The sequence below is a fragment of the Saprolegnia diclina genome (genome assembly GCF_000281045.1).
Source record: "Saprolegnia diclina VS20 unplaced genomic scaffold supercont1.10, whole genome shotgun sequence".
NCBI lineage: Eukaryota > Oomycota > Saprolegniomycetes > Saprolegniales > Saprolegniaceae > Saprolegnia > Saprolegnia diclina.
This window is the reverse complement of record NW_008246077.1, coordinates 95,768-110,430: the sequence shown is the minus strand read 5'-3', so window position 1 is coordinate 110,430 and position 14,663 is coordinate 95,768. Positions and strand designations below refer to the sequence as shown.

General features: G+C 57.8%; 8 protein-coding genes across 9 annotated transcripts; 4 read left to right on the top strand and 4 right to left on the bottom strand.

Moving 5' to 3' along the window:
• The first annotated feature begins 32 nt into the window (after positions 1-32).
• SDRG_04037 (hypothetical protein) lies at positions 33-1,145 on the top strand. Its single transcript, XM_008609688.1, has one exon. It carries the CDS (start codon positions 191-193, stop codon positions 1,067-1,069), a length of 879 nt encoding a protein of 292 aa, XP_008607910.1. The 5' UTR covers positions 33-190; the 3' UTR covers positions 1,070-1,145.
• Positions 1,146-1,213: 68 nt separating this feature from the next.
• Positions 1,214-1,990, bottom strand: SDRG_04036 (hypothetical protein; the record flags this gene model as incomplete). The annotated part of the gene is made up of 2 exons (XM_008609687.1): positions 1,214-1,635; positions 1,675-1,990. The coding sequence occupies 2 exons, from the start codon at positions 1,988-1,990 to the stop codon at positions 1,214-1,216; spliced, it is 738 nt and encodes a 245-aa protein (XP_008607909.1).
• A 270-nt stretch (positions 1,991-2,260) lies between these two features.
• Positions 2,261-4,397, top strand: SDRG_04035 (hypothetical protein). The gene is made up of 11 exons (XM_008609686.1): positions 2,261-2,449; positions 2,501-2,602; positions 2,646-2,744; positions 2,790-2,888; positions 2,939-3,103; positions 3,155-3,256; positions 3,302-3,400; positions 3,448-3,612; positions 3,668-3,769; positions 3,816-3,914; positions 3,957-4,397. The coding sequence occupies exons 1-11, from the start codon at positions 2,291-2,293 to the stop codon at positions 4,344-4,346; spliced, it is 1,581 nt and encodes a 526-aa protein (XP_008607908.1). The 5' UTR covers positions 2,261-2,290; the 3' UTR covers positions 4,347-4,397.
• A 421-nt stretch (positions 4,398-4,818) lies between these two features.
• SDRG_04034 lies at positions 4,819-7,177 on the top strand. Of its 2 annotated transcripts, XM_008609685.1 has the most exons (12): positions 4,819-5,050; positions 5,100-5,277; positions 5,329-5,430; positions 5,481-5,579; positions 5,621-5,719; positions 5,771-5,935; positions 5,982-6,083; positions 6,132-6,230; positions 6,283-6,447; positions 6,497-6,598; positions 6,648-6,746; positions 6,795-7,177. In XM_008609685.1, the coding sequence occupies exons 2-12, from the start codon at positions 5,173-5,175 to the stop codon at positions 7,140-7,142; spliced, it is 1,485 nt and encodes a 494-aa protein (XP_008607907.1). In that variant the 5' UTR covers positions 4,819-5,050; positions 5,100-5,172; the 3' UTR covers positions 7,143-7,177. The 2 variants fall into 2 exon arrangements, with proteins under 2 accessions (XP_008607907.1, XP_008607906.1); XM_008609684.1 differs by having other exon boundaries at positions 4,819-5,277.
• Positions 7,178-7,254: 77 nt separating this feature from the next.
• Positions 7,255-8,766, bottom strand: SDRG_04033 (hypothetical protein). The gene is made up of 7 exons (XM_008609683.1): positions 8,532-8,766; positions 8,333-8,487; positions 8,129-8,277; positions 8,014-8,077; positions 7,882-7,962; positions 7,433-7,832; positions 7,255-7,384 (listed from the first exon to the last, which is right to left on the bottom strand). Exons 1-7 carry the CDS (start codon positions 8,716-8,718, stop codon positions 7,296-7,298), a joined length of 1,125 nt encoding a protein of 374 aa, XP_008607905.1. The 5' UTR covers positions 8,719-8,766; the 3' UTR covers positions 7,255-7,295.
• A 140-nt stretch (positions 8,767-8,906) lies between these two features.
• On the top strand, positions 8,907-11,497 carry SDRG_04032 (hypothetical protein; the record flags this gene model as incomplete). The annotated part of the gene is made up of 10 exons (XM_008609682.1): positions 8,907-9,617; positions 9,666-9,979; positions 10,034-10,122; positions 10,171-10,263; positions 10,314-10,422; positions 10,472-10,609; positions 10,653-10,890; positions 10,947-11,134; positions 11,185-11,319; positions 11,368-11,497. 10 exons carry the CDS (start codon positions 8,907-8,909, stop codon positions 11,495-11,497), a joined length of 2,145 nt encoding a protein of 714 aa, XP_008607904.1.
• A 55-nt stretch (positions 11,498-11,552) lies between these two features.
• Positions 11,553-12,036, bottom strand: SDRG_04031 (hypothetical protein; the record flags this gene model as incomplete). Its single annotated transcript, XM_008609681.1, has 3 exons — positions 11,553-11,771; positions 11,818-11,907; positions 11,953-12,036. 3 exons carry the CDS (start codon positions 12,034-12,036, stop codon positions 11,553-11,555), a joined length of 393 nt encoding a protein of 130 aa, XP_008607903.1.
• A 683-nt stretch (positions 12,037-12,719) lies between these two features.
• On the bottom strand, positions 12,720-13,245 carry SDRG_04030 (hypothetical protein). Its single transcript, XM_008609680.1, has one exon. It carries the CDS (start codon positions 13,162-13,164, stop codon positions 12,799-12,801), a length of 366 nt encoding a protein of 121 aa, XP_008607902.1. The 5' UTR covers positions 13,165-13,245; the 3' UTR covers positions 12,720-12,798.
• Positions 13,246-14,663: the final 1,418 nt, after the last annotated feature.

Genomic DNA, 14,663 nt, shown 5'->3' with positions numbered 1-14,663 from the left:
CCTTCGCATCGTACCTTCAGCTGTAGCCGACATACAGCCAAGTGCACCTGTTGCCATCTCCAGAAATGTATAACCACGTTGCGATGGGGCTGTGACAAAGCGATATCCTCTTCTTGGCAAGTTGAAGCCAGTGCTAAGCGGAACTGCCTTTCTGCCGAGCCTCGTCTTGGTCTCCGGCGCCGGCCACAGAATGATGCCAGAAACAAAACGCCGCAGATGCCAATTCGGCTTGGCCATGAGCCTATCGTCCGGGTCTGCCGCATGGAACGACACGCCGATCGTCGCGCCCGTCCGCGCCACCAGCGACAACGTCATGGTCTACAGCCTCGTCATCTTGGCCAACCTTGTCCTCGTGCTACTGGTCTTGGGCATGATCTACATGCGGCGGCATGCGGCCGACAAACCCAACGAGCGCCCGATGGCGCCCACGGACCCCAACGACGATGACGACCGGTCGAGCATCGGCGATGGCATGAGCAGCGTCGTGCTCCTCGAGGTGCTCACGCCCTGCGAGCAGATCGTGACGAGCGCCTACAGCTCCGTGGAGCCGCCCGTGAGCATCCACAAGACCAAGCTCAGCATGCTCAGCGAGGGCCGCGAAACCAACTTTGATCAGCTCAGCACCTACGGCGGGGGCGACGATGATGACGACGCAGACGTCATCATGCTCTCCCGCGACGGCATTCCGTCCAAGGTCCTCTCGCGCTGGTCTGCGTTCCACTACCGCCCCGGGGACGCCGCGGCCGACGACGAGACCAATCGACACGGCGCGCCCTACCGCACGACGTACCCGAATCCGTGGACAACGAGCTGGTCCGTGCCGACGCTTTTGGAGCCCAAACCGCACGCCGCATACGCGCAGCAGCCGATGCGCGCAGAACATGAAATGACTCGCTTGAGCGCTCAGTCGTCTTGGTCCCAGTGGCACAGCGGCAGCTCGTACGGCCAAGAAAGCGAGCTCTCGATCGGTCTCTCTGAGGACGACGATGGCAGCGTGTCGTCCTTGAACGACGACCGCATTAGCTTCGACTCGGCCGCCCTCGAGACGCACCTCGCGTCGGCAGCGTGACCGACGCATCATATTTAAACTTTTTAACTTAGTCGACGCTCGATGGAAATAGTCGTCCGACCAAGGTGCAAGGCTAGACACTAAGGGCTGCGACGATGATGTATCCAGCATTTGGGTCCACCGCTGCAATGCAAGACGCGACTGCTAGTTCCGATCGCACGGTCGTATGGCGATCCATCGCACCCACGCGCTGAACGTGCGTCGTTGGCGCTGGCGACTGTCGTGGGCTTTAGCCATGCCGTAGACGCCGTCCAGCGCCTTGATGGCGGCGCGCCGGGCTAAAACGTCATCTCTCGACTCAACGACGCTTTCAGAGGCGCGTCCTTGCCACTGTCTTCGCTCAGCGACGTAGCGCTGCCACGCACTCCAGAGACCACGTGGCGTGAAGGCGGGGCTGCGTGGCCGGCGCTGGAACTGGACATATCGTTGCCACTGGGCGCGACCGCCGCGAAACAACGCCGAAGCGAGATAGCGTCGGAATCGCCGCTGGATTCGCGCTGCGCACTGCGCTGGCGACGGTGTTTGTGTCGTTGCTGATCGTAAAATCATGTTCTCCGTGTTGGTACCTACCTCACTGCATGGAGGTGGAGGAGGTCGAACTGCACTCGGAGATGGCGCTGCGACGACACACGACTCAAGCTCAGGCAGTGCGATGGGTGCGTCGAGAAGTACAAGCAGCTCCGCGTAGCTAGCGTCAAGTGCCGGCACGTCAATGACGGGTAGCGCATATCGGCCCGCGAGATCGGCGTCGAGTGCCTCGTAGAGGGAGCGCAAGAGCGCACCAGCGTCGCTGTCATTCGGTTCGCTGCTGTCACTCGGGCCGGCGCCGCTATGGTGTCGTCTGTTGAATCGAAGCGGCGCCGTACGCTTGAGGAATCTGCGCTTCGCCCGGTCGATGGCTGGAAAGGCCACTTCGTCCATGCTGCAAGATCGAAAATCCAAGCGCAGACCAATAGGTGCGCTGCTCTTCGTGGATTTGATCCAATCACAGCATCGAATGTTGCAGCAATCTTTCTGGCTTTGACAATCAAGTGAGAAAGAAGATGAACAACTCTGTATGCACAAACTGCAGTTTGCGTGTGAGCACCATGATCACCCGCTTGCTGCAGTCGCCTAAGCTTACAATCAACAGCAGCAATCGTGTTGCACGGCGAGCATCATTCTTGCTCTGGCTTGGGATAAACATGCATTCCTACTTGGGACAAACGAGGCAAAACTATCATGTGCGCAGAATCAAGTCGGAGTGCTTTGCATACTTCGCAGAACATGACGATGCCGCCAGCGACAATCGCAGCCCTCGCCGAGAGCGAAGCCTGGCCCCGCGTCGAGGCGTGGCTGCGCAATCACGCGCTCGGCGACGTCAACGCCACAACGGGCCTCGTACGTATCACGTTGCATCGCCCTCTCCCACCATGGCAATGGCGACTGTAGCATCGTGCCACCGCGCTCTCGTTCGCAGTCCAGTACGGCCAAGCCGACATTCTAGAGCAGCTTCTACTCCACGTGGACATCGACGTCGACAAGGCCAACGACGTATGCTGTAATCTGCGGGGTTGCACGCTCACGGGTGTTGTAGATGGGCCGCACGCCACTGCACGAGGCAGCGAGCCGCGGCCGGTGGCCGATTGCCAATGCGCTCTTGCGCAGCTACGCCAATATCAACGCAATCGACAAGGTACGCGGTCAGCAGGATCCTGGAGGTTTGAACGGCTGCTGGCAGCACGGCCGAACCCCGTTGCATTATGCCACCGAAGCGGACTGCGACGCTATGGTGCGAGGGCTCTTGAAAGCCAACGCCAATCCGCACGTCAAGGACAAGGTGCCATCCTGGAACCGGTTGTGAGACGCATGACAGAATGCTGTGAATAGGCGGGCCGTCTGCCCATCGATGTGACGATCGACGTTGCCATGCGCAACCTCCTGCACACCGCGATGGCCTCCGACACGGACTGTGCGCTACGCGGTGACTGGTGGGAGCTCGAGCGGCGAGCTGCAACCCATACGCTTGCCGACGTCAACGTTGTATTTGGCATCGTACGGTTTTGCGTCTACTGTGCCTTGACTTACTAGTAAATGGGGATTTAGCCCCGATGGACCCTCTTATCGTATGCTGCGCGAGAGAACCAAGGGACGTTTGTGCATCATCTCTTGCGCTGTGACGGCGTCGACATCAACAAAACCAACCGGGTACATCTTCTAATGGGAATGTGCATGGACCGATTTGAGCTCTAGGACGGAATGACAGCCCTTCACGAAGCCGCACAACGCGACCACCAAGACGTCCTCGTCGCCCTCATTGAAGCTGGGGCCAATGCGCTACTGAAGAACAAGGCACGTCAAACTACCAATGCCCTTATCGGAGCTCATGGATCGTGTAGGAAGGCCAGTTGCCGATCCAGCTTGCGACGATGGACGGGCGCTTTCGCATGTTGCTCGCCTCGGGTCTCTCGTTTGGCGAATGCGCCCAGCGTGGCTTGTGGAGCGACGTTGCGCGGCGCGTGGACGCGCGGTCAATCACCGACATCAACACCCCCATCGACGAGGTCAGTCCTTTCTTGCATTTCAACATGTACTACAGTCTACTTGACGGACATACAGAAGCGGTACACGCTGCTGAGCCTCGCAGCGCGCCACGACCAACTCTCTCTCGTGCGGCGCCTCGTCGAGTACGACGGCATCGATCTCGATGCGGCCAGCATCGTACGGACACGACATCTCATGGATAGGGGGATCTCAGGGCTTTTAGGATGGGCGCACAGCGTTGCACGAAGCGGCGGCAAAGAACCGCGTCGGTATTTTGGCCTTGCTCTTGCACGCCGGTGCCAACACGCGACTGAAAACCATGGTGCGTGCATTGCTGACGTGTGAAAATTGATGGATAACTTAGAGGGGCGAAACTCCGAGAGACATGGCCACGGTCGAGTGCCGTCGTCTTCTCGAGGCGATGGAGGGCATGTTACCCCGACACCCTGTGGCCGCAGCCAAGGATGGCCTCGCGTGTCCCCAGTGCACGTATGCCAACGGCATCTACGACACAAACTGCGCCATGTGCGAGTTTGCCTTTGCAAGCAGCGCCAAGGGCCCATGCGATATCGCAGCTCTCGAGGCTGAGGTCGACCGACTCCGCGAAGCGACGCTCTGCAGCATCTGCGAAGAGCTCGTCAAAGACACGGTGTTTCTCTGCGGCCACGAAACCTGCGGCGCGTGCGCCACGCAGATGAAGAGCTGCCCCACGTGTCGGAAGCCCATCAACGTCCGCATCCGCCGCTTTGTATAACCATCATGTAAACCGAATGCCAAGCACATTGGATGACTTTGTCGACATATATGGTGGTACCAATGGCAGACCTTCGCTTCAATCTTCAAGCAAGGAACTATGAACAAAAGCCTTGGGTTGCATACTCGAAGCCTGCTTGATCGGACTCCCTCTCAACACACAAGCCCTTCATCTTGGAGAAGACGAAATTGACAGTATTTCTATCAGCAGCGTACGTTAGAAGCGGGTGATCACATCATCGCATCAGCGTAGGCTCCAAACTCCCAGCAGGATGATCGCACCCAAGGTGGTCTAGCGTCTAATGCAGCAGTGTACGTCGGTAGATGTACCCACGAACTCGTCCTATCCGAATGGACTCACAAGCGAAGGGAAACTATTTTACAAAAAAATTTCGATCTTGCCCGCAAGATCGCCACGCGCGGTATTCTTTGACCAATCACATGCGAGGAAGAGGCGCCATCTTCAAGTTCAAGGTCCGCTTCTGAGTACGCCCAACGTACTCATTTGACTTCACCCAGCTCGCATCTAAGCACGAAGCGGCAACGACGTTGTTGCTAGAGACAGACGCCCGCAGGACTCTCTCATTTGACTCGTCCTCTTTTGTGCACTTAGGGAGCTAACCAATGCGATGACGTATGCAGCAGCTGCCTGAAGCTTCTTGCGTGCTCCTTGGCCTCTGCCAACAGCCATGTCACGCCTCAGCAGTACCGTTTGAGCCAGTTTGCTCTGGCCTTATTACGGCCAATCCTACAGCGCCTTGTAAATTGCGCGGTTCCCATTGGCCAACAGTGGTCCAAATCCCAATTCGGCGCAAACAAGCAAAGCGATGGCAACCTCCATGGCAGACCTCGCGCTGCGCGAAAGCTGGCCCGAGCTGGAAGAGCGCTTGAAGGCGCATGCTGTGGCCGACGTCAACGCAACCGCGGGCGTCGTACGTCACACCATGGACCATCGATCACACGACTCATGCGCTCCATCGTAGACGGACACGACGGCGCTGGCGGTCGCCGCCCGCCACGGACAGCATGGGATCGTGCATCTCTTGCTCGGATGCAACGACATTGACGTCGACAAGGGCAGTCGCGTACGAGGACATGCGTTTTGCATTTCGTCGTTTCTCATGCGCACACGTAGGACCGGACGACGCCCCTGCACGAGGCCGCCAAGCACGGCCATTTCGACGTCTGCCAAGATCTTATCGGTGCAGGCGCGGATATGAACGCGAAGAACAAGGTAGTGCGGATCCTAGCGCATTGTGAGCGACATATGCGTAGGACGGCTCGACACCGTTGCACGAGGCGGCTAAAGCAGGACAGCTCGACGTCGTCAAGGGGCTCCTCGCGGCGGGCGCGAATCCGCAGCTGACCAACAAGGCACGTTACCCAACCTGTCTCAAAACGTCGTCGTGACACGGTTGGGTGTAGAATGGAGACAAGCCGTTTGCAGTCGCCAAGCGCATGCAAGTGCGGGAATTGCTGCGGGGACGCATGTTCACGGTTGGTGAGTGCGCGCTCCACGGCAAGTGGAACGAGGTCAAGCGGCGCATCACGAGCCAGTCGATCGACAACATCAACGAGCCCTTTGGCGCCGTACGTGCTCGGGCCACGCTCTGCACCACTAACGTCCATGGTGTAGCGCGACTGGACGCTCTTGGCCTTTACCGTGTGGTACAACCAAGTCGACCTTGTCGACCTCCTGCTTGGCTACCGCGGTATCGACATCAACCAAGCCAACATGGCACGCTGTCCATCCAGCGAAGCTGCGGTCTCATCTCAACGCGCGTAGGACGGCATGACGCCTCTGCACGAGGCTGCCAAGTACAACCGCCTCCCGATCCTCACGACGCTTCTGCGGTCGGGGGCCAACACGGCCCTTCGCAACAACGTACTTTCTTGTGTTTCTTGGTTCTCGAGAGCGAAGAACACATTTATGACAGGCCGGGCTCCTCCCCATTGATATGGCGTCGGCTGAAGGCCGGGCGCTCATTCTGCAAACGCCTGGGAAAACCGTTGGCGAGTGTGCGCTCCACGGCAAGTGGAATGAAGTCAAGCGCCGCATTACAAGCCGTTCGGTCACCAACATCAACGAACAGTTTGGCCCGGTGCGTTTGGCGCCAAATGATACAGGAACGAGCGATCATTGACCTGTAGCGCGACTGGACCCTACTCTCGTATGCTGCGTGGTACAACCAAGGCGACCTCGTTGATCTGCTCTTGGAACATCCCGACATTGACGTCAACCGTGCCAACATGGTGCGCTTCCCGTCGGTAGTGCCTAGCTCAACGAAATTGTGGTGTGTAGGACGGCATGACGCCACTCCACGAAGCTGCAAAGTACACGCGGCTCCCGATCCTGGCCGCGCTCTTGCGCGCCGGCGCCGACACGACCCTTCGCTCGAACGTACGCAGTCTTTACGATTTCCGTCGAACTCAATGGAGCTGTGCATAGTCGGGTCTTACCGCGATGGACATGGCTGCACCGGAGGCGCGGGCGCTGCTGATGTCGCTGGATCGCGCGCCCGAGAATGCACCCAGCTGTGAACACGGTGTCACGTCGGGCGTTTGCAAGGTGTGTGAGATGGTGGCCATCCCGCTGGTCAGCGACGCGGCCGTGACGTCGCTCAAGCAGCGCATTCGCAGCCTGGAAGAAGCGTCGCTCTGCTGCATCTGCATGGAACGCTGCAAGGACACGGTGTTTGCTTGCGGCCACGAGACGTGCATGCTCTGCTCGACGCAGATCGTCAACTGCCCCAACTGCCGGGACCCCATCACGACCCGCATTCGCCGGTTTGTTTAATCGCTCATCTAATCACTCGTCGTTTTGTTGTCTCTCTCCTCTTGTGGTTCTTGGATGCACAACCCGAACCCTGCCCTAGCCACGACTGCCACCTGATATACTATTGTGCAGCTGGTAGCTTCAAAAACAAGGCTGAGCGTTGCTCGTGTCATATTATTGCAGGAGAGTGTCAAACTTGACATAGTTTTCGTAGTGCTTGGCACACGTCAGGACCTTGCCGACGTCCGTCGCATTGAACTTGGCTAGTTGTGTCATATGTACATAGTCATTTTGAAGATCATGCAAGGTACCTGTAAACCCCGTCATGAGGTCCATGGCGCGGTACGTCGTCAGTGGCGCGTACAGCACGGGGGACGTCGACCGCGAAATGATCTCCATGATGTAGTCTTGGGGCTGGTCCACGGGCGGGCGGCCCGTGAGAATCAAGCCGCCGCCAAACTCGCGGCCAGTTTTGAGCTCGTAGTTCTGGCTGTGGGAGAGAAACCCAAGGATGATGTCGTTCCGGGATGCGTGCGTGACGAAGAGCGTGTCGTTGAACTCGTGCGACGAGAGCTTGACGAGGAAGCGCCGCAAGCCGGACGTGACGAGCGAGACGTTGCGGAACTGCGTCATGCGGCGGTTCGAGCCGCTCAGGAGCTTGGTACCAAATAGCTCTTCAAAGTCCAGCATCGATGGCTGCGCGAGGCGTGGCTACATGCACGCAATGATAACATGAGCTTCGAAACGCACATGAACGTACGAGATCGGGCACGACACCGAGGAGGGGCACGTCCCACTGCTTGAGCGCCTTTGGGAAGTAGTCCCACATCATGTCCATTTTCTAGCATGAGACAACGCTAAGTCGAAATGCACTGCGAGCGCAAAACGGTACGTCGGCGCGGACTTTGTTGAGAATGACACCGCAAATCTTGACGCCATACTCCTTGCACATGACCCTGGTGCCCACCATCGTAACCATAACCTGAGTGACAAGATAGAGGACGCACCGGTTGAGCGCAAGGTCGTCGAACGCAGAACCAATACCACCGTTCGCGATGAGGATCATGTCCAGACCGAGCTCGGCGGCGACGCGGGCGTTGTTGACGTTGACGATCGAGCCGACCCCCGTGTGCCCCGTGCCTTCCACGACGGTAAACTACTCGACCAAAAGAAAATGCGATCTAAAACAAGCCGTAGAGCAGTCTACGCACGTCGTTGCGGGCGGCGATGCGGTTGAAACTCGAGCTGATCTTCTCGAGCTGCGACTCGAGCGAGATTTTTCCGTCGAGGTACTCGCGTGTGTAGCCGCTCGGGATGACGACGGGGCTCATGTCAGCGTAGTCACAGTTCTTGAGGTTGAAGACCTCTAGCATCGAGTTGGCGGAAGGCGTCAACAAGGCGGCGACGTACCTTTGGCGACGCGAACGTCCCTGTCGACGCGGAGGTTTCCGGACACGAGCACAGACTGCTGGCCGACGGGCTTGATGTAGCCAATGTTCTCGAAGCGACTGGTGAGGCCCTGGAGCAGTCCGAGGCAGGTGCTCGTCTTGCCCACGTGCTGGCGCGTCGCGGCCACGTACACCGCTTTCCGACGCATGGGGCTCGTCCGTCGACTGACGGATCTTGCTTGCGAAACAGAAGCGCGCAATGCCATTGGTTAAAATACATTTCCACACCATACAGCGCGCAGGTGATGCGCCACTTGGCCTCAACATTTCCACCAATCATGTTGCGAGAAAGATACTTTTTGGACGCAACTGCCGGGGGTATTTTTACATCGCTGCCATGCCCATCCTCGAGCCCGCGGACGGAGCGCCGCTCCTGCCGATACCCGACTGGATGAAGGCCAAGGCCCGGGGCGTCAGCACGCAGAGCGTCACGTGGCAAAAGCCAGCCGTGTACCACAGCATGTCGAACCCACTGCGGGCCTCCAACTCGGGGGGCCTCAAGCCGCCATCCAAGCTTGCACCGCTCGCCGACCTTGGCAGCAACCAGCAACATGCGATCGAGACCGAGTGGCCAATTACGGCGGCGCCAATCTCAAAATCGTCGAGCTGTCCGCTGAGCTTGAGCCCCGTAAAGCCATTGGCACTTCCCGTCGTGAGCTGCGACGCACCGACGCCGAGTCCGACGCTACCGACTTTCGTGCACCACGTACCGCGCGTTATGGAAGCTTGCCCCGAGGAAACGAGTGGGAGCTTTGAGGCCATGCCCAGCGGCGCCGCGAGCGTCAACATACCTCTTCGGCAGTCGCGTCTGTACAGCGATGTGAACGGGTCCACCAACAAGTGGCGCGCCCGCGCGATCGTGAATCCTTTTGCAAAGCGCAAGGCAGCAGCCAACAACGAGCCCAGCCCAATCGCGCCCGAGCCAGCAGTGACTGAAGTCCTGCCCCGCAACACACCGATCATCAAGTCTTCGTTCAAGATGCAGCCGACGAACCAAGACGAGCCAGCCATGGAGGTACCAAGCAGCACGCATCACCCACCGAGCAAGGTTCGCAGCATTCATGTGGGATTGGGAACCACTTCAACGGGGCTGTAGGTGCAGCATAGCCCACCTCGGGTAGCACCGCCCCGAGTACAGAAAATGTCGAGCAACTCTGACCAGGGGAACGTCAGTTTGATGCAGCCCGAGGCGGCGCCAGCGCAGAGGCGTGCAGTGACGCCAGACGTCATGGTGCGGACACCGTCACCGCCGCCATCGCCCAAATGGGACGGTGAAATGGCACCGCGGCCCAAGAAGACGCAGCCCAAACGCCCCATCAAAGGCAAGGCGTCGTGCGTCGGTGCGCTCGCCGAGATCCAGCGCAAGCGGGAAGAGCGGCGTGCGCTTCAAGTGCAAGAGAAGAACCGCAAGTACACATCGCGATTATATCACTCGTCAGAGGGAGCACTGCACTACAAAACTAGGGACGCAGAGCTCAAGGAGCACGGTGACGATACCGGGTACAAATTCCGGCGCCTCATCAAGGTGTACCGAGCGACGTTGCCGAAACGAGGTCGACGAACCGAGCCGAGACCCGGAGAAACTCAGGGTAATCTCGTAGATCCCGCCATGCGGCGTCCGCTTGTGAGCACCAGTAAGCTCAGTGTATTTGTGCGAAAGCGCCCGCTAAGCAAGAAAGAGCTCGCTGCCAAAGGTTTGATGCGTCATCAAGGGCCACCTGCATTAACGTGTCTCCTATTGAAGGGTACGATGTGATAACGTGCACTCAAGCCGCGTCCCTGTTGTGCCACGAGCCAAAATTCAAGGTTGATATGAGCGAGTCCCTCGAGAACCACGCGTTCGCCTTTGACGGGTCCGTGCGCGGTGTCGATCGTCATGCATTTCTCAAAAGAATACATTAGGGTCTTTGACGAAGCCGACGACAACGACGTCATATACAAACACTCGGTTGGTCCATGGATCCCGTCGCTTCTGCAGTCGAACGGCATTCTCACCGTGTTCGCATACGGCCAAACGGGCTCGGGCAAGACCTATACCATGTAGTATCGAAACTGGCTGCGTTTCAATGACATTTGACACTAGGAAATCCGTGTACCGTCAAGCCGCGAGCGACTTGTTTGCGCAACTCGCTTCGTCTTCGAAAGGCCGCATCGTCGTCGGCGTTAGCTTTTACGACATTTACAAAAATGGCGTCTGCGACCTCCTCAACCAGCGCAAGAAGGTCCAAGCACTTGAAGACAACGACGGCGTTGTGCAGCTCTTGGGCCTCACCGAAGTGCAGACAACGTCTGCTGCGATGCTTATGGAGCTCGTCGAGAAGGTGCACCGGTGTTCGATCCTCCGTTGTATTGCACTTACGGAAGCGTCGTTGCGTAGGGCGAGGCATCTCGCATCACGAGTATCAACGGCGTCCACGACGACTCTTCGCGTTCCCACGCCATCTTGCGTGTCACACTGTATGCTGGGAATGCCACTCAAAGTAGCCCGCTGGGCACGGCCGAAGCGCGCCTGTCGATGGTCGACTTGGCCGGCAGCGAACGAGCGTGCGAAACTCAAACCGACGAGTGCGCTCCATGTTTTTGCTCGTTGAGGTTGATGTTTGCTTGGGATGTAGCAAGTCGACTCGCATGGAAGGCGCGGAGATCAACAAGAGTCTTCTCGCGCTAAAAGAATGCATTCGCGCCATGGACATTGGCGCCAAGCACCTGCCGTTCCGCCAAAGCAAACTCACACAAATTCTCCGCGACAGGTGTGTTTTTTCAAATGTTTGTACGGTGCTCTGAGGGTTTGTACGCAGCTTTATGTGCGAGACGTCCAAGACGGTCATGATCGCAACCGTGTCGCCGTGCTCGGAGCATTCAAACCACACACTCAACACGCTGCGGTACGCGGACCGCCTCAAAGAGATCAATTCGCGGGAGGATTAGAGACAGGCTAGATATCGTAGTCTTTGGTGTTTTACGTCTTGTCATAAAGTATATACTACAGCTCGTCATGACGAGGGTCGGCAGTGCATGCGTGGGGCGGCGACACAAAGCACGTATCGCGCGTCGTCTCGAGCCGGCGGAAGTAGCTGAAGTGGAAGCGGATCTTTGTCGAGGGATAGACGCGGACGCGCACGTCGTGCCACGTCGCCTCCATCCAGGCGTGCACGCGTGGGCCATGGGTTGCACTGCACCGCACTTCGCCCACGACCGCGGCCTACGCCTTTCCATTCAGCGAGGCACAAGTCGTGTACGCGTCATACCTGTGGCGTTGGCTGCACCCAGCCAAAGCACGCGTGCTGCTGTGCCTGAGCCGTGACAAGCGCAATCGTATCCTCGCCGCTGCCGGGAATCTGGGCTCAATAAGGGGTCACGCCCCTTCGTATCCGACAGAGTACCTCGTAACGGAAGCCATAGAAGCGGTCGGCCATCGACGCCGACGTCGTCACGCCCATCGCCGCGACCACAAAGCAGCGCAGCATGCCAATCGCAATCTCGGCCACCAATCATGACCACGTAAAATCCATGTGCGATGCAGTGATTGGCTGGGTCTCGAGGCCAAAGATCGCGAAAATTGCACTTCATGAATTTCAGTGTCTTGCGGGGCTGTCGCGTGCTCTGATCCGTCGACGCCGCGGCGTGGCACGGGTCGAGCATAGCGTGGGCTAGATAGCGTGGGCTAGATATGGATATCTATCCGGTACCTTGATATTCGGTGTCGCGGCACGCAACGCCGACGCGCCATACCCACTAATAGATGCGCAGGCATTGGCAGCTCCTGCGCCTGTATGGTGTATGTGTGCGATCGATACGTCGAGTGTGATATTACACGAAACACGCTCGGTGTAGGTATCCCGTGACGTCCCACGACAGACAGAACGCGCATGGCTTTGCGTCTTGCTCCATGCTCCATCAAGGAGTCAGATGCATCCTTCTCATCGACCAAACCGATACCTCTGATCCAAAAAGGGATGCTGGCGGATCGAGGCGGACGCCACTTGAGTTGGAGCAACTCTCGGCACGACACGTAGTACGTACGCTTGACCACGCGCAAGTCCTCAAGATTCCCCCGGCTCGTAGACGCTCCGCTTGTAACAGGGGTACGTGGACATCACGTAGCACGTGTTGCGTTTTCGCCCTGAAGGGAATTGGCACCGAAGGCTAAGGTCAATGCAACGCTGCCTGACGTGGACTAGCGCCAAGAAATATATATTTGAGAGGATAAATACGAGGTAGATTAGTGTCTAAATGCTGCGGCGGAAGGGCTTTTGCGTCGGTGGCAAGGTCGCGTTGGAAAAGGAGCCTCGGTCGCTGACTCGCTTTTGCGCCGCGTCGTGGACGCCGAGCTCGGAGAGGAACATGTGCAGGTCGGCGTGGTTCTCAAAGATGAGCTGCTGCTTGATGACGGAGCCGTGGTGCTGCACGCGCAGCGTCAGGTGCTTGTCGTTGGTCCACTGCGCGTCCACGATGGCGTCGATCGCGAACGTCGTGTTGGTGTTCATGCACGTGAACGAGCCTTTCGCGGCGTTGACGTCCATGGCGAAGGTCTTGGAGCGGAAGCCGAGCTTCTCCATGACCGTGTTGTTGTGCTTGGTGTAGTAGATGACCATCTTGCGTTGGCAAAGGAAAAATGAAAATGGACCTTGGCGCGTCGTTACGGCCCAAGCTGCTGGCGCCAACTTCAACGCTGGCCAGAGTGGGACGGTGCATAATTAATTCCGACAGGATTTTCGCACCAGAAAATCGGAGCCCGAAATTTATACGCGCGAGACACACGAGATGACTTGGTCTCTGTATGTCTGCGGCGTGTGTATTAGTGCCCCGTGTAATAGCAGCAAGCAGAGGAGCGTCATGGTTGCTCCAATGTTTCGCCCCCGCAAAAGAAGAGACCCATTGTCGACGTGGACATGGCGGCGTAAAACAAAATTCAAAGAACCGAGGCTTCTCGCGTCAAGTTCGAGAGACTTGCGTCTGGTCGCACAGCCGTCCTTCCGAGCCTGTTTACTCAAACGACTTAAAGGGTTTTCACTTGGGTCGTGTACCGGTACGCAAGTGATGACGGGTGACGAATGCGGGCGACCACGTCGTATTCGGCTTGTGATGTAGTTAGAGCTCCTGTCTACGCGGGAGAAACTCACTAGCCTTGTTCTCCTTCTTCGCAAAGCAAGAAGCACCGTTTGAAGCTTCTTCAACGTGATATGACGTGAAGGCTCTTCATCACCCATGCAGTTGGCACCTTCAAGTGTTATGGTCCCGGGTTTCCTCCCGCGTCTGGCACGTTTGCACGCAAAACGGCTGTTATAACACCATACATATCTTTCACGCCTTCTTGTGGTCCGGTCGCGGCAACGGTTGATATATATACACCCCGACAGATGCTTGCGCCGCGCAGTTGCATCCTCCCACGCCGACCTATTGCACTGTTTCTTATTCGTATTCCCATACTGTCTGCTTGGTATGAGTTTCCGCGGCGTCTACTTTCTTTTTCTTCGAGGCTTCTTCCATCGAGTCGAATCTGAGCTTGGTCTTAACATCATGGTCTTTGTGTTATAACAATTGCTGGTGTCGTCCACGCGAGTAGCCAGAGGAGTGCAGGTCGCTCTCGGACTTCAAGTCGCGCCGCTGTGCACTGGGACATCTGCCGTCACAGAGAAGCTATTTGTACGATGACGCACCGAGCGCGATCCTACAACGGTGTCAGCAAGAGCCAATTGCTGCAAGCGCTCTATGCATGGCGTCGCTCGACTTCGAGGTGTTGACAATGGCGATGAGAGCTCGAAATGCGATGACCCATCGCATGCAGTGAGCTACGAGGTAGTCACGGAAGGAGCGCGGCCGGGCCAGGCACGCGCACGAGTGCGCCTGCGGAGCACGCATGCCGCAGAGGTCCCGCGCGCGACGAGGCTATGCCTAATGCTGCGTAACGACGTCGTTGCAGACTGCTGCGATGGACGTTAGCACACGCCTCGCATCGCGGAAACCTACCGCACGCATTTGTGTGATTAACCCTGCAACCAAGGGCAATGAACCTGCATGCGTGCGGCAGAGACACTGCACCACTGACAGTGTAGCACCGCGTGCAATGCGGCGAGGAAGGCAATCGGGCCGA

Coding starts and splice junctions, on each gene's coding strand:
- SDRG_04037 (XM_008609688.1), top strand. CDS start 191: ATGATGCCAGAAACAAAACGCCGCAGATGCCAATTCGGCTTGGCCATG.
- SDRG_04035 (XM_008609686.1), top strand. CDS start 2,291: ATGTGCGCAGAATCAAGTCGGAGTGCTTTGCATACTTCGCAGAACATG. Junction 2,889..2,938: donor ATCCGCACGTCAAGGACAAG/GTGCCATCCTGG, acceptor TGCTGTGAATAG/GCGGGCCGTCTGCCCATCGA. Junction 3,915..3,956: donor ACACGCGACTGAAAACCATG/GTGCGTGCATTG, acceptor TGGATAACTTAG/AGGGGCGAAACTCCGAGAGA.
- SDRG_04034 (XM_008609685.1), top strand. CDS start 5,173: ATGGCAACCTCCATGGCAGACCTCGCGCTGCGCGAAAGCTGGCCCGAG. Junction 6,231..6,282: donor ACACGGCCCTTCGCAACAAC/GTACTTTCTTGT, acceptor CATTTATGACAG/GCCGGGCTCCTCCCCATTGA. Junction 6,599..6,647: donor ACGTCAACCGTGCCAACATG/GTGCGCTTCCCG, acceptor TGTGGTGTGTAG/GACGGCATGACGCCACTCCA.
- SDRG_04033 (XM_008609683.1), bottom strand. CDS start 8,718: ATGCGTCGGAAAGCGGTGTACGTGGCCGCGACGCGCCAGCACGTGGGC. Junction 8,278..8,332: donor GCATCGCCGCCCGCAACGAC/GTGCGTAGACTG, acceptor TTGGTCGAGTAG/TTTACCGTCGTGGAAGGCAC. Junction 7,385..7,432: donor CCTCATGACGGGGTTTACAG/GTACCTTGCATG, acceptor TGACACAACTAG/CCAAGTTCAATGCGACGGAC.
- SDRG_04030 (XM_008609680.1), bottom strand. CDS start 13,164: ATGGTCATCTACTACACCAAGCACAACAACACGGTCATGGAGAAGCTC.